The 21,649-nt window shown below is 47.2% G+C and overlaps 1 protein-coding gene across 1 annotated transcript in view; it reads right to left on the bottom strand.

Annotated features, from left to right (window-relative positions):
* PTPRJ (protein tyrosine phosphatase receptor type J) overlaps positions 1-21,649 on the bottom strand; it is a 161,413-nt gene that overhangs the window by 11,320 nt on the left and 128,444 nt on the right. Inside the window, exons 8-21 of the mRNA XM_057317052.1 lie at positions 20,670-20,927; positions 19,385-19,663; positions 17,100-17,390; positions 13,163-13,294; positions 11,490-11,700; positions 11,251-11,375; positions 9,917-10,004; positions 7,549-7,590; positions 7,017-7,025; positions 6,827-6,914; positions 4,696-4,786; positions 3,037-3,110; positions 2,799-2,933; positions 479-598 (exon numbers count right to left, since the gene is read on the bottom strand). Of these exons, the coding sequence (XP_057173035.1) occupies positions 479-598; positions 2,799-2,933; positions 3,037-3,110; positions 4,696-4,786; positions 6,827-6,914; positions 7,017-7,025; positions 7,549-7,590; positions 9,917-10,004; positions 11,251-11,375; positions 11,490-11,700; positions 13,163-13,294; positions 17,100-17,390; positions 19,385-19,663; positions 20,670-20,927 (1,943 nt within the window). The remainder of the gene's footprint in view (positions 1-478; positions 599-2,798; positions 2,934-3,036; positions 3,111-4,695; positions 4,787-6,826; positions 6,915-7,016; positions 7,026-7,548; positions 7,591-9,916; positions 10,005-11,250; positions 11,376-11,489; positions 11,701-13,162; positions 13,295-17,099; positions 17,391-19,384; positions 19,664-20,669; positions 20,928-21,649) is intronic.

Genomic DNA, 21,649 nt, shown 5'->3' with positions numbered 1-21,649 from the left:
AAAACACAGAACAAACTGGTGGTTGCCAGAGGGGAAGTGGGTCAGAGGACGGGTGAAAGAGGTGAAGGGGACTAAGATGTACAAACTCCCACTTACAAAATATATGAGTCACAGGGATGAATGGAGTCAGTAATGTAATGACATCGTATAGTGATAGACGGTGACTTCACTTATCCTAGTGAGCACTGAGTAGAGTATATAATTGTTGGGTCACTATGTTGTACACCTGAAACTAATATAATATTAAATGTCAACTACACTTCAATGAGAAAATAAATAAATAATATGAACTTCCTCTTAAGAAAGTAAAGGGTTGATTTAGAGTATAAGTAGATAGTTTTCATTCTGTAAAAAGAGAGCAAAAGTATTTTTCTGATGCATTAAAAAAATATTGGTTAATATCAACCTAAAAATATCATCCCCAAACTAATATATGGTCCTCTTATCTGACACCTATCCATCTTGGCCTCTTACTTACGTTTTTCACCGTGAAGTCTCTGATGGTCCACTCTGGAAGAACAACTTCTGACGTCATTGCCACCGTTATGTCCCCATAGTCCTGAGCCTGTTTGGAGGGCCAGTACTCCTCACATTTGGTCTGGAATAAAATTGCATTTTTATACAAAAAATCAGGTTGCACTGTCTGCCATCACTAAAGCCTCGCAAGAGAGACCAGATATTGAAAACTGGCGTCAGAGACTGGGTCAGCCCTTTAGTTAGGTTCTGTTTGACTCCAAAAATTGTTTTTTTAATTTACAATTATTGCCAACTCTTTTAAAATTGGGAGGTTTCTCAAAAAATCCAGATTTCTGGCTTCTCCTGAGAATTCAGAAGATCTGGCCCAGCCTGAGCCCACATTTCTGCATGAAAATGGATTTAGAGCAGACCAGCCACTGTCCCTTCTCTGAGCACACAGTCCCAGCCACCACTGCCCCTTCTCTGAGGCACAGTCCCAGCCAGCTCCTGACAGCAGGCAGCCCACAACTGTTTACCGAACTAAAAACAGACTGACCCATAACCCCATGCAGCTAGAAGAAACGAGGACCTTCCCCAATACTTTTCGATCCATGCTAATTACAATACAAATGCAGACACCAATAAAGAGAACCAAATTAAATCACTCTGGGTCTTTGATTTATAGAAATCAGTCGGCAGATGTAAACAGAAATAAAAATCAGAAAACATCTGCTCTGCAAGAATATCTGAATTCCTAATGTGTCAAACAACTTAATACACACACACACACACACACACACACACACACACTTTCTCCCCCCTCCACCCCCCCCCCAAGTGTGTTCTACTGCAGGTGGCTTCCAAACCAGATTATCTGACTCACCCCTGGGAGTTCTGTTTTGCTTTAAAGACAGATGCCCGGACCCCACCTCCAGAGCTTGTGACTCTGGCTGGGGACCTGTATTTTTTAAAAAGATCCCAGTTTCTAGACCACTGCTCCCAGAAAGAACACAGGACTTGGACACACGATGACGTGGGGCTGATGCTCTCAGCTCAGCCTCTTCCCAGCTGGGTGTCTGTTGCTACCTGTGGACAAGTTCCTAAACTCTGAGCCTCAGCTTCCCCATCTATACAATAATTATAGAGGAGTGTTGTTATAGGAAAGAAATAACATAAATGGAGTAAATTCACTGGCTCCCTTCCCATTTCACCCAGAGCCAGTAAAAGCCACTTCTCTCCTGACTCAAGATAAACAACAGTCCAGCTAAACTCATCTTCTTCGTGTTCCCCATTAATTTAACTACACGGTTTTCATTTGTCTAACAGATATTTATAAGAATGTTCCATGTGCAAGGCCCTGGGTTCAACAGCACCATAAAGTTTATTTGCATTCATAAACAAAGTTCTTTTGTTTGTGTGATAGCCTGTCCTCTGCATGTAAGGAAGTGATGCAGAATACAAGCTTCTGTGACGATGGGAACCTCCTCTTACTGCTCGTTGTTATCTTTCCCTCCCCCTCCCCAGCCCCTAGCACAGCACCTTACACATACTGGGGGCAGGATAAATATCTGCTAAATTAAAGTGACATTAAAAGGGGAGAGGGGAGAGCTGAGACTTATGTGGGGAGGAGTCTGAGATTTGGGGTAGAGGAAGGGTTCCAATGCTAAAAATTAGGTTTGATCACCAAGCTGGTGGAATCCCTCATCTCACGGTGAAGACACTGGCTGCTTAGAGACACAGAGCACTGGTGCCCATTCCCAGCACTGGGACAACCGGAGCCCCAGGAGCTTTGCACAGAGCTAACCCCACTCCCACTGCTTGTAACTCTACCAGCAGTGACCTCGTGAATAGAGAACATTGATATTTACCCACAAAAGAAGGTAACGATAAAATACTTTAAAAAAAAAAAAACATATTTTTAGGGGCGTCTGGGTGGCACAGCGGTTAAGCATCTGCCTTCGGCTCAGGGCGTGATCCCGGCGTTCCGGAATCAAGCCCCACATCAGGCTCCTCTGCTATGAGCCTGCTTCTTCCTCTCCCACTCCCCCTGCTTGTGTTCCCTCTCTCACTGGCTGTCTCTATCTCTGTCAAATAAATAAATAAAATCTTTAAATAAATAAATAAATAAATAAATAAATAAATAAAAATAAAAATAAACATATTTTTAAACTTTTCTCCTGGAGGAGAAATAGACAGAAAACAAGTTTCTAAGAAGAGAGGTGCTGATGTTTGGGGGAGTGTTTTCTTTAGAAAGACAAATGCTTCTTAAGATACTTACCCTTTTGCCACAGTCAAAATGAATGCATTAATTTAATTTAATGATTTAAATAAAAGATACTTACCCTTCCCTGTTCGACACATTTGGTCAACATAACAATGGCATATACATTTTTCTCCCAAACCATACGCCAGAAATCTTTCAAAGTGTTGGGCAAAGGCCCTTGTGTGGCAATAAAATCTTTCTTGGAATGGTAGCCCTAGAAAATGGAAAGCAACCCAAATTCAGTGTCAAAGACAGAAGCATGAGTCCTGAAGAGTTCATCCAAACAAGCGGTGCCCTGGGCTCTTGTCCCCACTTACGGGCATGTAGTTGGCATTGATGTAGTCATCAGTTGAGTGGGTCTGGACGGAAAGCTTGACACGGGAAATATCATCTATGGCATTAAGAGAAAAAAGGTCCTCATGAGAAGCAAATGTGGGAGGAGAGTTACACACAAGACAGAAAAGTACAAAATGGCAACAAAGGGCCTCCTGTCACATCCTGAAGGTGTGACATGTGGTATTTTACGGAGATGACCTTACTTAATCCTGACAGTCAGCCAAAGAGACTGGCACAGAGGAGTCAGGCAATTACCCAGCAGAGCTAGTCAAGTGGCAGAGCCAGGATTCGAACCCCGGGCAGCCTGGAGCCAGGGCCCAAGCTCTTCATCACGCCAGACCTCCTTCTCAAACAATACCAACCTATTGCTATTAGCATCCTTGGGTGTGTGTCATGAGCCAGGGGATACATGGAGCAATTTTACTTATTCCTCAAAACCACCCTACCAGCTTTTGTGCCCATTTTACAAATGAGGAAACTGAGGGTCAGAGAGATTAAGCACTGATATCTGGTCAGAATTCAAATCTAGTGTTGGAAGGGTTTGCATACTTTCTCTAGTCTCATAAAAATGTCATTACAAAAAGACAGTACTGAATTCAAGAATAAACTGAATAGGTAAGACTACTATGGGTGGAAAGATCTAAACCACAAAATCCTCATGTTTTCATCTTAAAAATGCACACACAACTAAAACACAAAATCCTCGTATTTTGATCTTAAAAATGCACCCACAATTTATCAGTTGCGTATAAACACTACAAAAAAAAAAAAAAGCACACACAAGTTTGCCCAACTCAAGAAATGAAATAATAATTAGAATTTCAAATGTCAGGTGGAGGGATCAGCAGCAGCACCTGCGTTCCCCGGGCTTTGACTACATGCGAACTCATCCTCCCTGGACAAATTAACACGACAATTCTAAACTCGGCGACCAGCATGAGGTTCAGCCCAAGACTTTCCCAATAAAAACAATACACGAGCTCTGGCTCTGAAAATCTCTGCAACGATCACAAAAACAGGCCAATGAGCCTGAGTTAACCTTGGACGGGCAGTGCTGGGGCGGATCCCACCTGCCAGATTTTGAAAGCCTTTTTCTTGGAACAAGGGTCAATGTCTGCTGTCAATACAAGGAGGGATGGTAGGGGGCATGAAGAGAAAGTATGCAGAAGCTAAAAAATCCTGAATCTAAGCAGAAGTTAATGTTTTAGACCGGGAAAGAAAAACACGGCTTCAAAGAAAAAAGACAATGTCTCTAAATGTTCTCATGGAAAAATTATCAGCAGAGCCTCTAAATTACAGCGAAATCAGAACACAGCTGCAATCTATTGATAACTTCTTCGTGCCCTAATTCCTACCCAAAAGAGAGACCACAAAGAACTTTCTGTGGAGGAGGCTTTATAGTTCATCTTAATGGATGATGCTTCATCTGCAAAACGAGTGTTCTACTATATACTTCCTAAGGTTCTCCTGAGGACTGGATTCCGTGGAAGACGCCTAAGTACAGGGCTCAGCACCCCGCAGGGGACCCCTGAATGACTGCGGACGTGGCTAGTCAGCATCTGGACCCCACTCCCCCCATTGCAGAGGCGTGACGGCCAGGGACAGAGAAAAGGGAAGATCGTGCGGAAAAAACAACTTACAGGGCAGAACGTTATTATAGCGATTCTTTCCTCTATTCTCAGGCAGTTCCGCCGCGTATTTAGGGAGACTAATGCCAACGAGCTTCAGATCCTGAAAACAAAACAAATGAGTTGTCCTTTTATTTAGTGCCCGGATGTTATTTACATTGAGCACAGAACATGACAGAACAGAGGGGAATACAGGGGTGTTTGGGGTTAGACTGTGTCCACCAGAAAGAGAGGCTGATGTTCCAATCCCTGGGACCTGGGAAGGCAGCCTTCTTTGGAACTTTGGTCTTGGCAGCGGTCATCAAAATCAGGAGGTCATACTGGAGTAGGGTGGACCCTTCATCCAACAGGACTGATGTCCTTGTAGGAGGAGAAGGGCCACCAAGATACAGGCACACAGGAGAGCCGGCCATGCTGAGCTGAAGGCAGGCAGAGGAGTTAGACTACCACAAGTCAGGAATGCCTGGGGCTTCCAGAAGCTGGTCGAAGCCCGCGGGGTCTTCCCCTAGAGGCTCGGACAAAGCATGGCCCCGCCAACACCTTGACTGTGGACCGCGGGCTTCCAGAACCGTGAGAGAATAATTTTCTGTTGTCTGAAGCCACCAGTCTGTGGTGTTTTGTGACGGCAGCCCTTGGAAAGGAATGCAGAGGTTCAACTAAAAGAAAAAGGATAATCCTTGCCTTCGGGGACCTTACAACCTGGGAAGCGGGGTGTAGGCAGAAATACCTAACGTTACAATGAGGCGGAATTAAATAAACGCTGGACAGCAGTGACAGGCAACACGTCACAGATGAAACGGACCCAAAGACAGAATTTACGTCCTCCCGAGCTGTGCTCTGAGTCGTGTAGTAGGTTGAACGGTGGCCCCAGAAAGGCAGGCCCACGTCCTAACTCCCGCTACTGTGGATGTGAGCTGCGTTTGGAAAAGTCCTGGCAGATGGATTTGAGTTGAGAATCTTGAGGTGAGATCATCCTGGACCCTGTGGGTGGGCCTCAGGTCCAAACACAAGTGCTCACCCAAGACACCCCGAGGGGAGCCACAGGGAGGAGGAGGAGGGGGCCACGGAGCGGAGACAGCACCCCAAGCCACAGAACACCTGGAGCCACCCACACGGGAAGAGGCAAGGAAGGGGATCCCCCCAGAGAGCTGGAGGGAGCACTGCTCTGCTGACACCTGACTTTGGACCTAGTAGGGCCTCCAGAACCACAAGAGAATACATTTCTGCTGTTTTAAGCCACCAGGCTGTGGTGATGTGTTACGGCGGCCACAGGAAGCCAATGCAAATGGTGAGGAGATTCAGCTGGGGGAGCGACCGCAGCGGGGCAGTGCAGGGACGGTGGCAGGGCAGCACGGGGAGGGCGGCAGGGCAGTGCAGGGACGGTGGCAGGGCAGCACGGGGAGGGCGGCAGGGCAGTGCAGGGACGGTGGCAGGGCAGCACGGGGAGGGCGGCAGGGCAGAGCAGGGACGGTGGCAGGGCAGCACGGGGAGGGCGGCAGGGCAGAGCAGGGACGGTGGCAGGGCAGCACGGGGAGGGCGGCAGGGCAGCACGGGGAGGGCGGCAGGGCAGAGCAGGGACCGTGGCAGGGCAGCACGGGGAGGGCGGCAGGGCAGTGCAGGGACCGTGGCAGGGCAGCACGGGGAGGGCGGCAGGGCAGCACGCGGAGGGCGAGTGTGCAGTGTGCGTGGCCGTTCTGAGGGAAGGGCTCCGGGCTGGCGGGGGTGGCTCGAGCACACGGGGACGGAAACACAGAAACTCTTTCCGCAGCACTTCACAGAATGCTCAGGAATGGACATGGGCCGCAGGCCCGTAAGCCCCAGCCCCCATGCCAGCCCCCACGGCTTCCCAACTACTCCAGTTAACAGCCCTCGGGCTGAAACGCCCAGTTTCTCTCCCTCTCTCTGCATAATCTTCATTTCTCCACGAGATTAAACACACAAACCACTAGCAGTGGGGGTACATCTAAGTGCCCACAGCCACATGGCCACAGTGGGACCCCCCCGGGGACATGCAAGGGCTCCACTCCCCTCTAACAGGGCCGCCTCTCACCCAGCGGTTCCCCCTGCAACAAAAACCGGCGGTTTTCCAACTTTCAGGAGAAACATAAAGCAATTAAAAAACACGTTATTCACAACCACCTACTTCATATTCTTCTGCAAACCCACAGTTGGAGTCGGCTTGTTGTTTCTTAAAGTAGGCCTCGAAATTCTCCACTTTGATTAACTTGGATCTAAGAAAACAGAACGACGTCTTAGGATTTTTTTACATTCAATAAAGTTCATACTCAAAACAGAAAAATAGAAGTTATTAAAAAATTAAGGCAGCTACTCACTTTTTAGGTCTTCATCACAGGAAGGGAAAGAAAAAAAACAAGCCATTAGAAACACTGACGCAATCATGACTCTAGAAATGATAGTAGACATCTTCCCAAAAGAACAAACACCATAGTGATACGTGGGGGAGGGGGAGTCACTATAATGTTATTCACAAAACACTGAAATGTAAATCAGGAAACTCACTTCTAGACCCTCTCATGTAACTCATTGGCTTTGTGACTTCCAGCTAGGTCTTCTCCTAAATATTGATAATTTTTTCCTTAAAAATCACAAAATCCATATTCTTTAATAGAATATGGAAGTAATGTTTTACTTGCCGTGGAACATGGCAAGGAAGCTGCTGGCTTCAGGGCATAATAAACAGAGACTCCTTGCAGAAAAACGAAGCTAGCAAGAACTTCTGGATGACCACGGCCAAATGTGTCCATCAGAAAAAATGACAGCACGTTCCACCAAAAATTCTCCAGTCACTGAACAGATTGGGGGATTAAACGTCTTAAAATAAAGCTCAAAACTCCAGAGACTTACTTAATTTGAGAAAAGGATACTTCATTATTCTTCGCATCTTTCCTGTTTTAAAAGAAACAAAGACCCATTAAGACCCAAAAAAGGGTAATTCTGGGCTTTTCCCCTTTCATGTATCTACAAAATGCCTTTTATATATATATGACACTAAATCCTGTTCCCTGACACTAAGCTTAATCTAGGCAGCACACACTGGTTACAAATCTCTGAAGTAACTCTCTTTCATACCAGCTGAGAGTACGACAGAATCTTGTTCAGGACACTGTTAGAAATATCTTTGGATAAATGTATATCAGCAGCATGACCCTTTTCTAAAGCCAGAGTCATTTTTTCACACTGTTCTTTGAGAAAGCCCTTCTGATGAGTTAACGGAATAAATTAGAAAATATCTCCACTACGGGTACGGTGGTGGCGCTCCTGGCACTCTCCTGCATTGCTGGCTAACCCCATATTGGGTTAAAAAAAAACATCTTCTGGAGGGCAATTTGTCAGTATGTATCAAAATTGAGGGGTGCCTGGGTGGCTCAGTCGGTGAAGCGTCTGCCTTCGGCTCAGGTCATGATCCCGGGGTCCTGGGATCAAGTCCCAAATCAGGCTCCCTGCTCAGCGGGAAGCCTGCTTCTCCCTCTCCCCTGCCCGTGCTCTCTCTCTCTCTGTTTCTCTCTCTCACTCAAATAAATAAATAAAATCTTAAAAAAAAAAATTGAAAACATGCATCCTACCCATTGAGCCAGCAACTGCCCACTCTGGAATTTAGCCTAAAGAAATAATCATGAATGTGCCCAAAGATTTAGGGACAGGTTAAGTAACCGTGGCAAAACGAAAAAACAAAAAAAAAAAACAAAAAAAACAAAAAACCAAAGCTGAAAACACCAGGAAAATGGGATGAATAATTTCCATACAGTTGAATACTCTGTATCCACTTAAAATGAAGAAGATTTGAAGCTGTCCGCAATGTCTTAAATAATAAAGCAGACCAGAAAATGATACAAATGATTCCGTGTGTGTGTTCGTGTGTGTGTGTTCATGTGTGAGTTTCACAATCATATCAATGTTAAGTGTAGTTTTGTGCAGGTGATGTGATTATGAATTATCTAGTTTCTTTGCTCTTTTTTTCTTTTCTATTTTGTTTTTTGTTTTGTTTTGTTTTTTGCCACAAGCATGTATAACTTTTATTTTAACAAGAAACAATAAAGCTGTTTTGACTCCTCCCTCACAAAAAAAAAATTTTTTTTTTAATCTGTCTGTCAACCCAACAGGGCAAGGTGGCGGCAGAAGAATGTGGCGTGGCTGCTTGAGGGGACGAGTGCCCTTGGATCCCAGCGGATACACAGGCGTCACCCCCCACACATGGGCAGACAGGAAAGCGATGAAGTGCAAACACCGGGTTCACGTTCCCTTGCACACTTCCTACACTCAGCTTGTGTGTCCTCGCCTCCTGGAGCCCCGTGAATATGAGGACTGATGGAAAACACAAATCTGGGCACACGGTAAGCGCTCAAAACAGAGTTGCTATTTTTACTATTTAACTACGCACATTTATTTCACGCTCCTCGGTGTCACATCACGGATTACTGTAGACATCGCGGCAAAGCTCCTATCTGCTCGTCAGACAGCGCATGTGTTCAAACTTAGCTAATTCTAAAATGAGATCTCTTAACACCACCAAACTGACTCGTGAACCAGAGGGCGCAGTTCCGAGGGATCACCCCACACTGCCGTGTCCGCCGGGACCTGATGCAGGTGGAGGGCTGAGATGAAGTAGGACTGGCCGGTCGGCGAAGAGGGTGGATGATGGGGACATGGGGGCCCATGACACCAGTCCTTTCAATTGTGTGAATGTCTGAAATTTTCCATAGTAAAAAGCTGCCTTAAAAAGCAGCGTATTGGGGGGTGCCTGGATGTTTCAGTCAGTTAAGGGTCGGCCTTCAGCTCAGGTCCTGGGATTGAGGCCCCTGTGAGGCTCTCTGCTCAGCGGGGAACCTGCATCTCCCTCTCCCTCTGCCTGCTGCTCTCCCGTGCTTGTGCTCTGTGTGTGTGTGTGTGTGTGTATCAAATAAATAAATAAAATCTTAAAAAAAAAAAAAAAGTAGAATACTGGGATGTCAGGGTGGCTCAGTCGGTGAAGTGTTTGCCTTCGGCTCAGGTCATGGTCCCAGGGTCCTGGGATCAAGTCCTGCATCAGGCTCCCTGCTCGGAGTGGAGCCTGTTTCTTCCTCTGCCTGCTGCTCCCCCTACTTAGGCTCTCTCTCTCTCTCTGACAAATAAACAAAGAAAATCTAAAAAAAAAAAAAGGAAAGAAGGAAGGAAGGAAGGAAGGAAGGAAGGAAGGAAGGAAGGAAGGAGTTATCATCAACATAAACACAGTCACCTTTTCTTTCTCCAGAAGATGAAACCTCCCACGGCCACAATCACCAGGGCACCAAAGATGCACCCAAAAACCGCTCCGCAGATGACACCTGAGAAAAGTCCAAACGGGAGGCACTTCAGAAGATGCTCACGAACTAATAATACATGATGCATCAATTGAATTTAAATAAAATTAAATTAAGTTTTAAAAAAATGATGTTCACAAACAACCGGCCCAGAGTCCTCTAACCAGAGTGTGTGTGTGTGTGTTAAATATCTTTGGACATAAAATCAGCCTAGGCCTTTGGGAGCCGGGTTCCCCAGCCCCAGCCCACCACTAACAGGCTGGTCTTGAGAAAGTCACGGCTCCCCTCCCCTCAGGTTCCTCAACTGCAAACATAGCAACCGGGCTGTCGTGATTTTTGAGTTGTTCTTACTGCTGCCATCTTTCTTCAAATGAGATTGCATGCAGCAGCCCAATACATAAAATAAAAAACCAGGCAGAAACGCTCTTGTGGAGGTAGGGTGGGGGCGGGGAGGGTCTCGGGACTGGGTCCTGCTCAGTGGAGCGACCCCTGTTTAAAAACCACTAGACAAAATGTTCCCCACGGTTCCTGCCACCTCTCTGACTCTGTGAGACCCACGTACGAGCAGAAGTTCCCACAGCACTGGCTCAAGCGACATAAAACCCCTTTGTTTACTGGGGTCGGGAGTGCGGACTCCCTGAACTTTGCTCCTGGGGCTTCTTTCCTGAAGTGAACAGCTATCAAGTAAACACCTGGCAAACTACCGAACCAGTTGATCGCTTCGTCTCTGGCCTGAAGGTAGGGTATATACCCCCTTGGGTCCTTGAGGCTCCTGAATCACTTCGTTCTGTGGGACAGAGGACAGGAGTGCTTGACAAGGAGTCTGAGGCATGAGGGTCAGCCCTGCCTCTACACAAGTCACTGCCCCTCTCTGGGCCTCCACAGCCTCGTTTCTCAGCGAGGAGCTGGACAAGACAATTTCTGCGGCTCCTCTGACCCTCACGTTCAAAGGTTCTGTGCAGTGAAAGTCAAATGGTGTGCCTGGCACGTGGGCACACAAATGACCACACTGAGAAAAAAGGACGAAACGTTTGCAGAGTGGAAGGGCAACTGGCGTTCAGAGGAGAGAGACAGTGGGAGGCAGGGGCTGGTGGGGACCTCCTTCCAGGAAGCGGAGGCAGGTCTTGATGGCCACGTGACATCTCAACCTCCGACAGGAGAGACCAGCCCTCCTAGGGAGCCAAGGGGGGCGTGCAGATTCCCGGCCTTCTGTAGACACTGGAAGCAAAAGCCCGCTGAAATGTTAACAGCACTGTTGTTCTTTCTCTACCTGGATCCTGGGGCAAGAAAACTGCATCTGAATAGGGACTGAAGGACACGTAGCTCTCGGCCCCATCTATGAGTCCGTTATTGTGAGGGTTAAAGGTGATGTTGGTGAAGCCGGCCACACAAGCCCTATGGGATGACAAGAAGGAAAGAGGGAGCTGAGACGTGGCCACCACCCCAGGCATGGAAAGCTTCGCACTCTCGCGGCTCGGCCCCAAAGGGCAAGAACCACTAGGCTATTACCGATAGGAGCCCAGGGGTTCCAGCTTCCCGTTGTAATAACCGTGCGTGGTTGACTCGTTCCCAACATCGACTTCGTACTTCAAGACTTCAGCCAAGCCCTGAGAACGTCTCTTTCCTTCTGTTGTTATGAGGTATGTCACGTAAGTGTCTGAGGCCCCCTTTTTGAAATCCTCATACGTATATCTCAAAACATTTGCAGACGGGTAAACAGCTAAGAAAGGCACACAGAAAGAAAGTCATAAGAAAGTGATTACAGACAGAGATTTAAGTTTCCCACGCATCTAAATAATGACATTGACGCTGTGCGGTAATGATGGCAGCTGCCATCTCTCAAGTGTGTTCTTGGTGCTAGGCTTTACTTATATTAAGTTCTACGTGCTTTTCTTAATCTCTGTGCGCTAAACAATAGTCACTGACAATAGTCTTATCATGTAGGTTTCCTACTCCCATCTCACAGGTGGGAAAATGAAGGCACAGAAAGCTAAAAGGACCTAGGCTCAAGGCCACCCTTCGTACACAGCGGGCATGATTTCTAACCCAGACCGTCGACTTGGCGCGTGTGGTCTCATCCACCACAGGCTGGTATTGGTCACTCCGGTCACTGTGAAGTATTGCCTCCTTCATTCAGCAAGGTCTAAGCTTGGATTTTGCTGAAAACCTTCACCACAAAATGACTTGAAACAGACCCAAACCGAAAAGACAGAGAGACTGAGAGATCTCAGCATCCGTGGTTGAAACTCTGCCGCGGGTTTATGACACTAGCAAATTCCTTGTCTTCCAGGATCCCCACACCCCTCGAGGGGGTGAAGACAGTCCCATGGGCTGAGAGAACAGGCAGAGGCAGCACTGCACTGTTCACATTTAAAGAACCAACAAAAACAACAGAACTTGGCCCTGAAAACCCAGCCATGTGCAAGGCACCCACGTGCAGCTAACAAAGGCACCCCCGAATCATGCCTTTCTTCCCACCAAAGAATGTAAAGGAGCCCCGTCCGGGAAAAGGGGGCACGCGAGCCACCTCCTCTCTCAGCTGTGAGGATGCTTTTCGCAAGTTTCCACCACAAATGCAGAAATCACCTTCTGCTTTCCTTCAAGAGAATGACACCCTTTGAGTATGATGCGTGCGTGTGCGTGTGTGCGTGTGCGTGTGCGCGTGTGCGTGTGCGCGTGTGCGTGCGTGTGTGTGCATGCGTGCATGCGTGAGAAAGAGTGAGAGTTGGTTAAGACTAACATTCTGTCACCTAAAGACCCTGTGTTGTAAAAGAGAAGAAAAACCCAGGTCAGAGGTCAGCCAGGTGTGAACCACAGGCCAGATCCAGCCGGCCGCCCATTCTGACAAATAGTGTTTTACTGGAACAGCCTCACTCATTCTTCACGCACCCTCTGCGGCTGCCCTCACCGCACAGCGCCAGAGTCGGGCAGCTGTGAGACAGGCTGCACAGCCTGCAAAGCTTAAAACATTTGCCACCCAGCCCTTTATAGAAAGTCTGCCAACCCTGCCCTAGATCGTCAGGCAAATAGCTCACCCACCCCCTTCTGAGTGCCAACGTGTGGGCGACAGTGTAAAAACAGTCATGTATTTGTGTCTCCAGTGTGCCTCTGTGGGCACAGGAATGGCCCCCGGTCACGACATGGCTCTCTGGCTGCTTAACCCGTAACTGACCCCTGCTTACCGTTCCCAGTGGTGAGAATGAGCGCATAGGCTTTGATGGGCCCGTGGCTGGCTTCGAAACCACTGAACTCAACCTTTACTGAATTGTGACTGATGGACGTAATATTTGGGGATCCATCTGGAGAAGGGGGGTCTGAAACAGAGCAAAACAAAACATGATCACCCACCATTTAAAACCAAAGAGGGAACAAAATGATTAAGAAGTTTGCTACAGGGCCCCCAAGCTCTGCCCTTGCTCGGGGAGCGGGGTGGGGGGCTCATGAAGAGCACATCCAGAGCCAGGAGCAGGGGAGAGAAGTGGGGGGCAGAGGTGGCAGATCCCCTGCTCCCAATGGCACCTTCGGCGTGCCTCCCAGCAGCCTTGCTGGTTGAAGCCAGCCTGCCTTTCCTATCCTCCCCCAGCCCCTTCTGACCCAGAGAACGGGGGTAGATGGAGAGCAACAGAGAGTCAGAGTCCATGTGGCTGGAACTCTAAGGGGAGAGCCGTCTGCAGCCACCTGCCCCTGTGGCTGAGGACGATGATGGAACAGAGAGACCTGGAGGAAAGCAAAGTTGACACAGAGAGAGTGCACTTTCTCCTGAGACCTGGCTGTGCTCCTGGTCCGCATTCTTCAAGCTAAAGTCCTCATCTTTTGATGGAGTTGGTTAAAAATGCCACCTAGAGAAACCTGACTGACCCTCTTCCCGGAAACCAGAAAAGCCCACACAGGAACATTCCATGCACGACCTTCATGTGACCTGCCCCCGCTTTCTGAGCTGAGCTCCTGAAGTCAGCCTCCGAATTAACACAAAAGGAAGAAGACGCTGAATTAAAGCTAATCCTGCTACACACACTCTCTCTCTCTCTCTCTCTCTACCTAAATTTGTCTCCCACATACAGTTTGTTTTCATTATTATAGTCAAGATTCACCGAGACTGAGAAAACGGAACAAAAACACCACAGCGGGGCTCCCACACTTGCTCTGCCCAGCACGGCAGCCACCAGCCCCACAGAGCTGTTGAGCTCGTAACACATGACCAGCCCAAATTCGGGGGAGCTAGACATGTAAGACACAGATTGGATGTCAAAGACTTAGCATGAGAAAAGAACATAAAATAACTCATCAATAATTGACTTCATGTAGATTACACATTGAAATGATATTTTTAATATACTGAGTTAAATAAAATGTGATTTAAATCAATGTTGGCTCTTCCTTTTTACCTTTTTATTTTTTAATTTTTTTAAAGATTTTATTTCTTTGAGAGAGAGCAGAGAGAGAGGAGCGCGTGCGCACAACGGGGGGGGGGGGGCAAAGGGAAGGGAGAAGCAGACTCCCCGCTAAGCAGAGAGTCTGATAGGACCCTGGGATCACGACCTGAGCTGAAGGCAGATGCTTAACCCACTGACCCACCCAGGTGCCCCCTTTTTACTTTTTTTTTAAATGCGTCTCCTAGGAAATGTTAAATTCTGCGGGAGACTCATATTATTTTCTACTGGGCAGCACAGCTTTGAACCAGGCTTTGGCAACCTCTCAAGCAACTGACAGCAGTGACCAATTGGGGGCACTATCCCCATGTCTATTTGTCAACCGCCTAACCAGGCTTCCTAACCCAGGCTTCCAGGATTCCCCTGGGCTCTTTGCCTTTTAGCTGCCCAGAGGGGACTAGACTGTCAGTAGCACACTAGCTCATCTACCTGCAGGGCTGAAAATCCTTTACCTCTCTGCTTGCCTGAATCCTATGCTCCAGGGACCCTGTCTGCCTTACTCACCAGTGTCCCTTACCCCGGGCATAGAGCGAGCAAGTAACAAAGGATGGCTATAAGACCATCACTCCAGTTGTCCGAGATTTACCCATCCCATACCTCTCAGAGAAAATGCAGCTCCACTTTTACGGTAAATAAAAGATGTGTTAAATTTGTATATAAAAATTCATCTGCAGGGGGCGGGGGAGGAGGGGGTGGCACCTGCATAGCTCATATGGTTGAGCGATCAACTCTTGGTTTCTGTTCAGGTCGTGATCTCATGAGTCGTGAGACTGAGTCCCACATCAAGCTCCATCCTCAGCCCAGAGTCTGCTTGAAGATTCTTTCCGTCTGCCCCTCTTTCCCTACCCCACCCCACTCTCTCTCTCACTAATAAATAAATAAATCTTAAAGAAAAATTCATCTGAGGAAAGGGAGAGCTACAGATTAAAAATTAAGAGAATTACTGGACTAAAAAAGCAGTCATTATCCAAACCTACCATACTGCTCAGCTTCAGAAACAACCATTTCTGACAAGTTCCTTCTCTTCCCTAGGCACTGCGTGTAGCCCCAGGAATACCAAATCAGACATGGTTTACCTTCCTCAGCAGCTGAAGAGATGACATTATGAAACAGAACTACAAAAAGGGTTCATTATTTCTAGTATGTTCTAGAGTGCTGAAGAAACCCAAAGGAGTGTGACCCAGGCCATCCGATACAGTTGTGTACTGCACAACTCCAAGGAGCCCTATGCACACTGCAGTCCATATGAATGGTGTCCCCTGGAACTGTGTAGTGCACAATCTGAGCAGCCATACATGGCCGCTCTCAAGTGGTCTTCCATACACATTACCTTATCTATTTGTCTAACAGTCCCGAAAGCCAGTATTATTTCCCCTTTTTATAACTAGGAGAAACAAGGCTCACAGAGGTTACGTAGCTTTTCTGAGATCACAAAGCTGGTAAAAGGCAGAACTTAGAATCAAACCCAGGTCTGCCTGTCTAAATCCAAGGCTCTGGGGCGCCTGGGTAGCGCAGTCGTTAAAGCGTCTGCCTTCGGCTCAGGGCGTGATCCCGGCGTACCGGGATCGAGTCCCACATCGGGCTCCTCTATGAGCCTGCTTCTTCCTCTCCCACTCCCCCTGCTGTGTTCCCTCTCTCGCTGGCTGTCTCTCTGTCACATAAATAAATAAAATCTTTAAAAAAAAAAAAAAATCCAAGGCTCTGTCCGCAGAACCCCTCACCCACTTTTCAAGTCAGTGTTCCTGTAGTAAGAGCCCTTTTTCTCTTACTATTACAACCAGAGGTTCTTTGGAAAATTTCCAGAAACATTCTGAGACCCTAAAGGAAACATATCCAGGGGTCAAAAAGCACAAAGCAAAATCAACCCGCCACGTTGATCAAAGACAACGTTGGCAAAGACATGGCGAGGAAAAGACAGATAAAAATGAAGCAAAGATATAAAAGCAACGTTCTTCCAAGTATAAAAAATAAGAACAATGAGTGTGAAAAGTTTGACTAGTGGGATCCCCTGGACAGGAAGGGACCCCCGTTCCTCAAAATAGCTGGAGAGCTTGTCGATATGGATTCTAGGGAAATATGAATCTTGACTGGATATGTAATCATACTGAATAAAAGTACTGTTCACTTTGTGAGATGGTAATAGCAATGTGGTTATGTCCGAAAGAAAGGGGAGAGGAGCCTCTATCTTGGAGGGATATTTCTTGAAATATTTATAAATAAAAGTATAGAATGACCAGGACTGGTCTCAAGGTAATCCAGTCAGGGAGGAGAGGATCTAAATGAAAGAAGATTGGCCAAACTCTGACAAATGTCCAACTGGGTGATGATGGGTATGTGGGTTTCTTTATGCTTTCTTCTACTTTTGTGCATATTTGAATATTTCTATGAAAATGCTTTTTTTTAATGCAATAAGGGAACTTACTATTAAAAGAAAGCATGGCAATTAATTATTCTGTAAAACAAAGGAAACCTTTGGAATATAAAAAACTAGTCCCTCTTTCTCTGCTTTTTAAGACTAGATTTCTATAGAATTAACAGTCTATGCCAACAAAAACAAATATTTCAGCAGAAATTTAAAAAGATATACAGATTTCTAGGCCACACTTGCAGACCCACTGGGTAGGCGTTCTCCAGGGGTAACCGCGGTGCCACCTGCCCCCCCAACTGCCGCCACCACCACAAAGCCCACCTGTGATGCCAGTGAGGCAGGTGTTTTGGGCGGGAGACGCCGTCTTGTTGCAGAAAGAGGCAGTGATGCTGATGTTGTAGGAGGTAGAATAATTCAAATATGTGACTTCCGTCCTGTACTCAGTGCCGTTCTCTGAGGTGCAGCTCCCCAGGTCCGTCACATTTCTCCAGGCTCCTCTGCTGATCTCCAGCCGGAAGCCCACGTTGGTACCGGGAGGGCGGGCCCACTTGAGAATCAAGGTTGGCTCTTTGGGGACCACTTCGCAGTGGAAAGAGGTTACTGGTGCGGGATCTGCAAAGCAAGCCCAGCACATATGAGAGTCTGGGACTTGTGCCTTTGCCAACACTGGCCCTCCGCGAGCAGCAGAGTCCTGGCTCATCTGTCATGAGGACAGAGCCAGGCGGGACGGTAAAAGAGGCAGGGGCTGACCTTGAAGCGGGCATTACTGAACTGTGTGACCTTGGCTCAGTCACCCAACCGAGCCTCAACTGCAGGACTGTACGGGGATTATATGAAACAGTGGCCATCGGTCACCATGCCAGAAGAGAACAGGGCTCCGTGACAGCTAGCTGTGGCACAACAGCACGGTGGCAGCGACTTCCTCACCCGCGTCATCTCATCTTGGGGCCCTCCTGACTACCTGGAAGAGGTAGGACTAATGCTGTCCCACTTTGCCGATGAACCAGCGGAGGCTTCGAGAGGTTACATTAAGTTGTTAAAGATGACACGGCTGGTAAGCAACAAAGCCGAAACTGGACCCCAGGTTTTCTAAGTCCAAGTCCGTGGTATTCTGTAGACACATAACATGCTGAATAATCAATGGTAAATGGGACCAGTTTCTTCATCTTTAAGATGGGGTGTCAGGGGCGCCAGGCTGGTCAGTCGGTTATGCTTCCGACTCTTGATCTTGGCTCAGGTCATGATCTTGGGGTTGTGTGCTAATTTCACTGGAGGAGAGTATTATCACTGTTTCAATGCTGCAGTATTTTACAGCAGGAAATCACTAACAAATCACTTTGCGCGGCTCCCGCATTCTCCACGTGAGGCCTGGAAAAGTAATCTGCTCAATGCACACCTATCCCCACAGCCCCTCTTCCAGCCACCCCCAGTCATAAGTGCTCATATGTCTTTTTCTCCTGCTATAGGCTGCAACAATTATAAATATCAGCAACGGAAGCTACCCAAACCCCAAAGATCAGTGTCTAGACCAGGTGGATGGAGCCCGAGTTAGCAGAGGTGACTCAGAGCTGCCAGGATTTCCTCAGCTGCTCCACGTGAGAGGTCAGAGGTCCTCAAGGGCCCAGCTCCTATACTACCAGGGAGGCTGATCCAATGGGAACCCTCCACCTCCAAATCAGCCGGAACACACCTGAGTAGCTTGGTCTAAGGAAGAGAAGATGTAGGTACAAAGAGGGTAGAGAATAAGGTGGTACACAGGTGCCAAGGTACAAAGGCGCCCCAACCAGATCTGTGAGCTGAAGTCCTTAGAAGAAACATCTGTGAAACATTCCCTGGGTCCCTCTCTGAAAGCTCCCTCAGTTAAACGCAGGGCTGCCCTTCTCTTTAGAGCACTGAGAGATAAGGATCAAGAAAGGTGAAAAGGCTGAGCATCCATTTTAACAATATCGTTTCAGTCTTCTTCAGGGGGAAGCCAAACTATGAACTACAAGCCTGGATGGCATCCATTTCCTGGCCCATTGCCTCTTGGGCTGGGCCCACCATCTACCTATCCGTCGTCCCCTTGCTCCCACTGGCCTACTCCTGCCATTCTGGCCTCCTGCTCTTCCTTCAACACAGCGGGCATACTCCAGCCTCAGGACCTTTGCACTGGCTGTTTCTCTGCCTATAATGCTCTATGCCCTGATAGCCATATGGCTGGCTCCTTCACTTCCTTCAGGTCTTCACGGAACAGTTACCTTTTCACTAGGGCACCCCAGATAAACATCTCATCTCCCTCTTCCTTGTTCTTTTCCCTCTCCCTAGCAGTAATTGTCATCTAATAACTTATTTATCTTGTTTATTATCTGTCTTCCCCACCAGAATAAAAGTTCCAGGAAGGCAGGGACTTCCTTTTAACAGTGCCTGGTATATAGTAACTGTTCGATAAATACTTGTCGAATGAATAAATGATAAGAACAACAAGACAGCACTCATAAGTTAAGAGGATGTCTCAAAGAGATCAGCGTACTGCATACTACACGAAACTTAATCAAGCCTGTGGAGGACCTACCTGGAAGGTCCGCACCACACAGGAAAGAGTCCAAGGGTCACCTGGGGCTACTCACCTGTACAGAATGACTGCCAACTAGGTGCCAGGGACTTGGTGCCATTCCCCACTTCGGTGAAGATCTCCACTGTGTACACCGAGCCAGGTATTAACTCAGTGACTGTGGCACTGGTGACGCCCATGTCTGTGACGAGTTGTGTTGCCTTGCTAGAATTTCCATCCTTCTCAATCAGAAGGTGGTAGGTATACGTGTCAGAAGCTCTATCTAAGTTCTGCCAAGTTAAGGATGCTGCTGTGGTGTTGGTACTTATTTCAATGTCGGATACACTGCTGGGCACTTCATTTAAAAAAAAAAAAAAAGTATGATTAGCCTTGAATTCCAGGGCTATTTTATTTACTGCCTCTAAAAACAACATGGCCCCTTTGGGGACAGAATAAATAAAGCTAACATTTGCCGACTCAAACGACAGAAGGCTTCCCAAAAAGACCTTCAGAAAATAATTATACAGATTAAATCTCAAAAAAAATTCTTCTTTAATACTTCTTTTTTTTATAATAATATTTTTTTATTATATTGTTAGTCACCATACAGTACATCCCTGGATTTTTATGTAAAGTTCGATGATTCATTAGTTGCGTATAACACCCAGTGCACCATGCAATACGTGCCCTCCTTACTACCCATCACCAGCCTATCCCATTCCTCCGCTCCCCTCCCCTCTGAAGCCCTCAGTTGAGGAGAAGAAAGGGATAAAGAAAGGGGGGGTTAATCAGAAGGGGGAATGAAGCATGAGAGACTATGGACTCTGAGAAACAAACTGAGGGCTTCTTTAATACTTCTAAGCTTATCTGAAATAGATTTCCCAGATATAATTTCCTATCTGTTTTGGAAATCTGGTTAACAAAAGAGAAAAATGTACTAAAATGATAACACAAACTACCATGTCTACCATAGAGTTAGATCAAACATTCGCAAGACGCTTCCCTTATTGCTGCGTGCAAAGCTCCTCGCGTGAGCAGTGTCTTCTAATGCCAACATGACAACGTGACCCTCCTCTAGTCTGTATCCCCAAGGAATGAATGGAACAGTTCTGTTGTCCAGGCTTATCACATCACTTGCTGCTTCTAAAGACAACTCCAGGTTCACACGGCTCAGCACCAACGCTGAGAACAGCAGAACCTTGGCTGTTTTCCGATGTTTTCCACTTAAGCAGCTTCCTTCTCTCCCTGGAGCCCAGAAACACAATGGTCCCTCTCCCCATTGTTAAACCAACGCTTACTTCCCACCCTCCAGGAGAGAGCCAGAGAGAACAGCCCTTGGCCGGGCATCCTCAGAGACTTACGCGTGTACTGTGCGGTGAAGTTGGACTCCCCCACGACGTGGTTCACTTCTGGAAAGATGGTGATGTTATACAAGGTGCCTGGAACCAAGTCCTTGAGAGTGATGGCTTCGTGAGAACTGTTTGTCTTGTTAGAGCCATACTTGGACTGTACGTCCAGGGTGTAGGTATAGTCAGAAGAACTGTCCGTATTCTGCCACTCCAACTCCATTTCAGTTGCGGTGACTTGGAGCACGCGGATGTCAAAGACTGCACTGGGGTCTGGGTGGAAGAAAGGAAGAGAAAGGGGAGTCTTTCAAGGACTATCATAATGCCCAGCTTGATTTCGAAGTGTCAAGAGAACTGCTCTTTTGCCATCAAAGTCTCAAATGAGTTCACAAAAGGTAAACTCCAAAACAAGTGAGAAACACACACACTCATTTCTTTCAGGGATTTTGGTTCTTGCATAACACAGACGAATGCACCAATTCATCCTGTCAGTTCTCTGGTCTTTTGCTTTTGCCCTAAAAATACCCCCTTCGGGGGTCTTCTGCAGTGGAAATCACATTCAGATTCCTAATCTGAATGCTGATGACCCGATGGGTTCAGCTTGTGAAAACTCATCAGACCACGCACTTAGGGTGTGTGTGTTTTTCAGTATGTATCTTATATCTTGATAAATAGGTTTTTATTTTTTAATCACTTCCCCAAAGGAAAACATCTTCCTGTAACATAGTCAGGCATACGGAAGAGAACAGCTGAGATGGAGAGTTGACATTCGCTAGGTTGGGAATATCAGAGGCCAGGGTAAAGGGAACACACACACACACACACACACACACACACACACACACACAGAGTCCACCCTCAGAGCTGGGCTCAGAAGAGAACTCTCTCTCAGGAGTACTCTGGGTACCCTGCTCCATCCACCTCACCTCTACACACCGAACAAGATGTAATATGAATGCATAGATCAAGGCCCAGAAATGACATAAGCCGGGCAT

Source organism: Ursus arctos, unplaced genomic scaffold (assembly GCF_023065955.2).
Source record: "Ursus arctos isolate Adak ecotype North America unplaced genomic scaffold, UrsArc2.0 scaffold_23, whole genome shotgun sequence".
NCBI classification, from domain to species: Eukaryota; Metazoa; Chordata; class Mammalia; order Carnivora; family Ursidae; genus Ursus; species Ursus arctos.
This window is presented reverse-complemented; position numbering and strand designations above follow the sequence as displayed.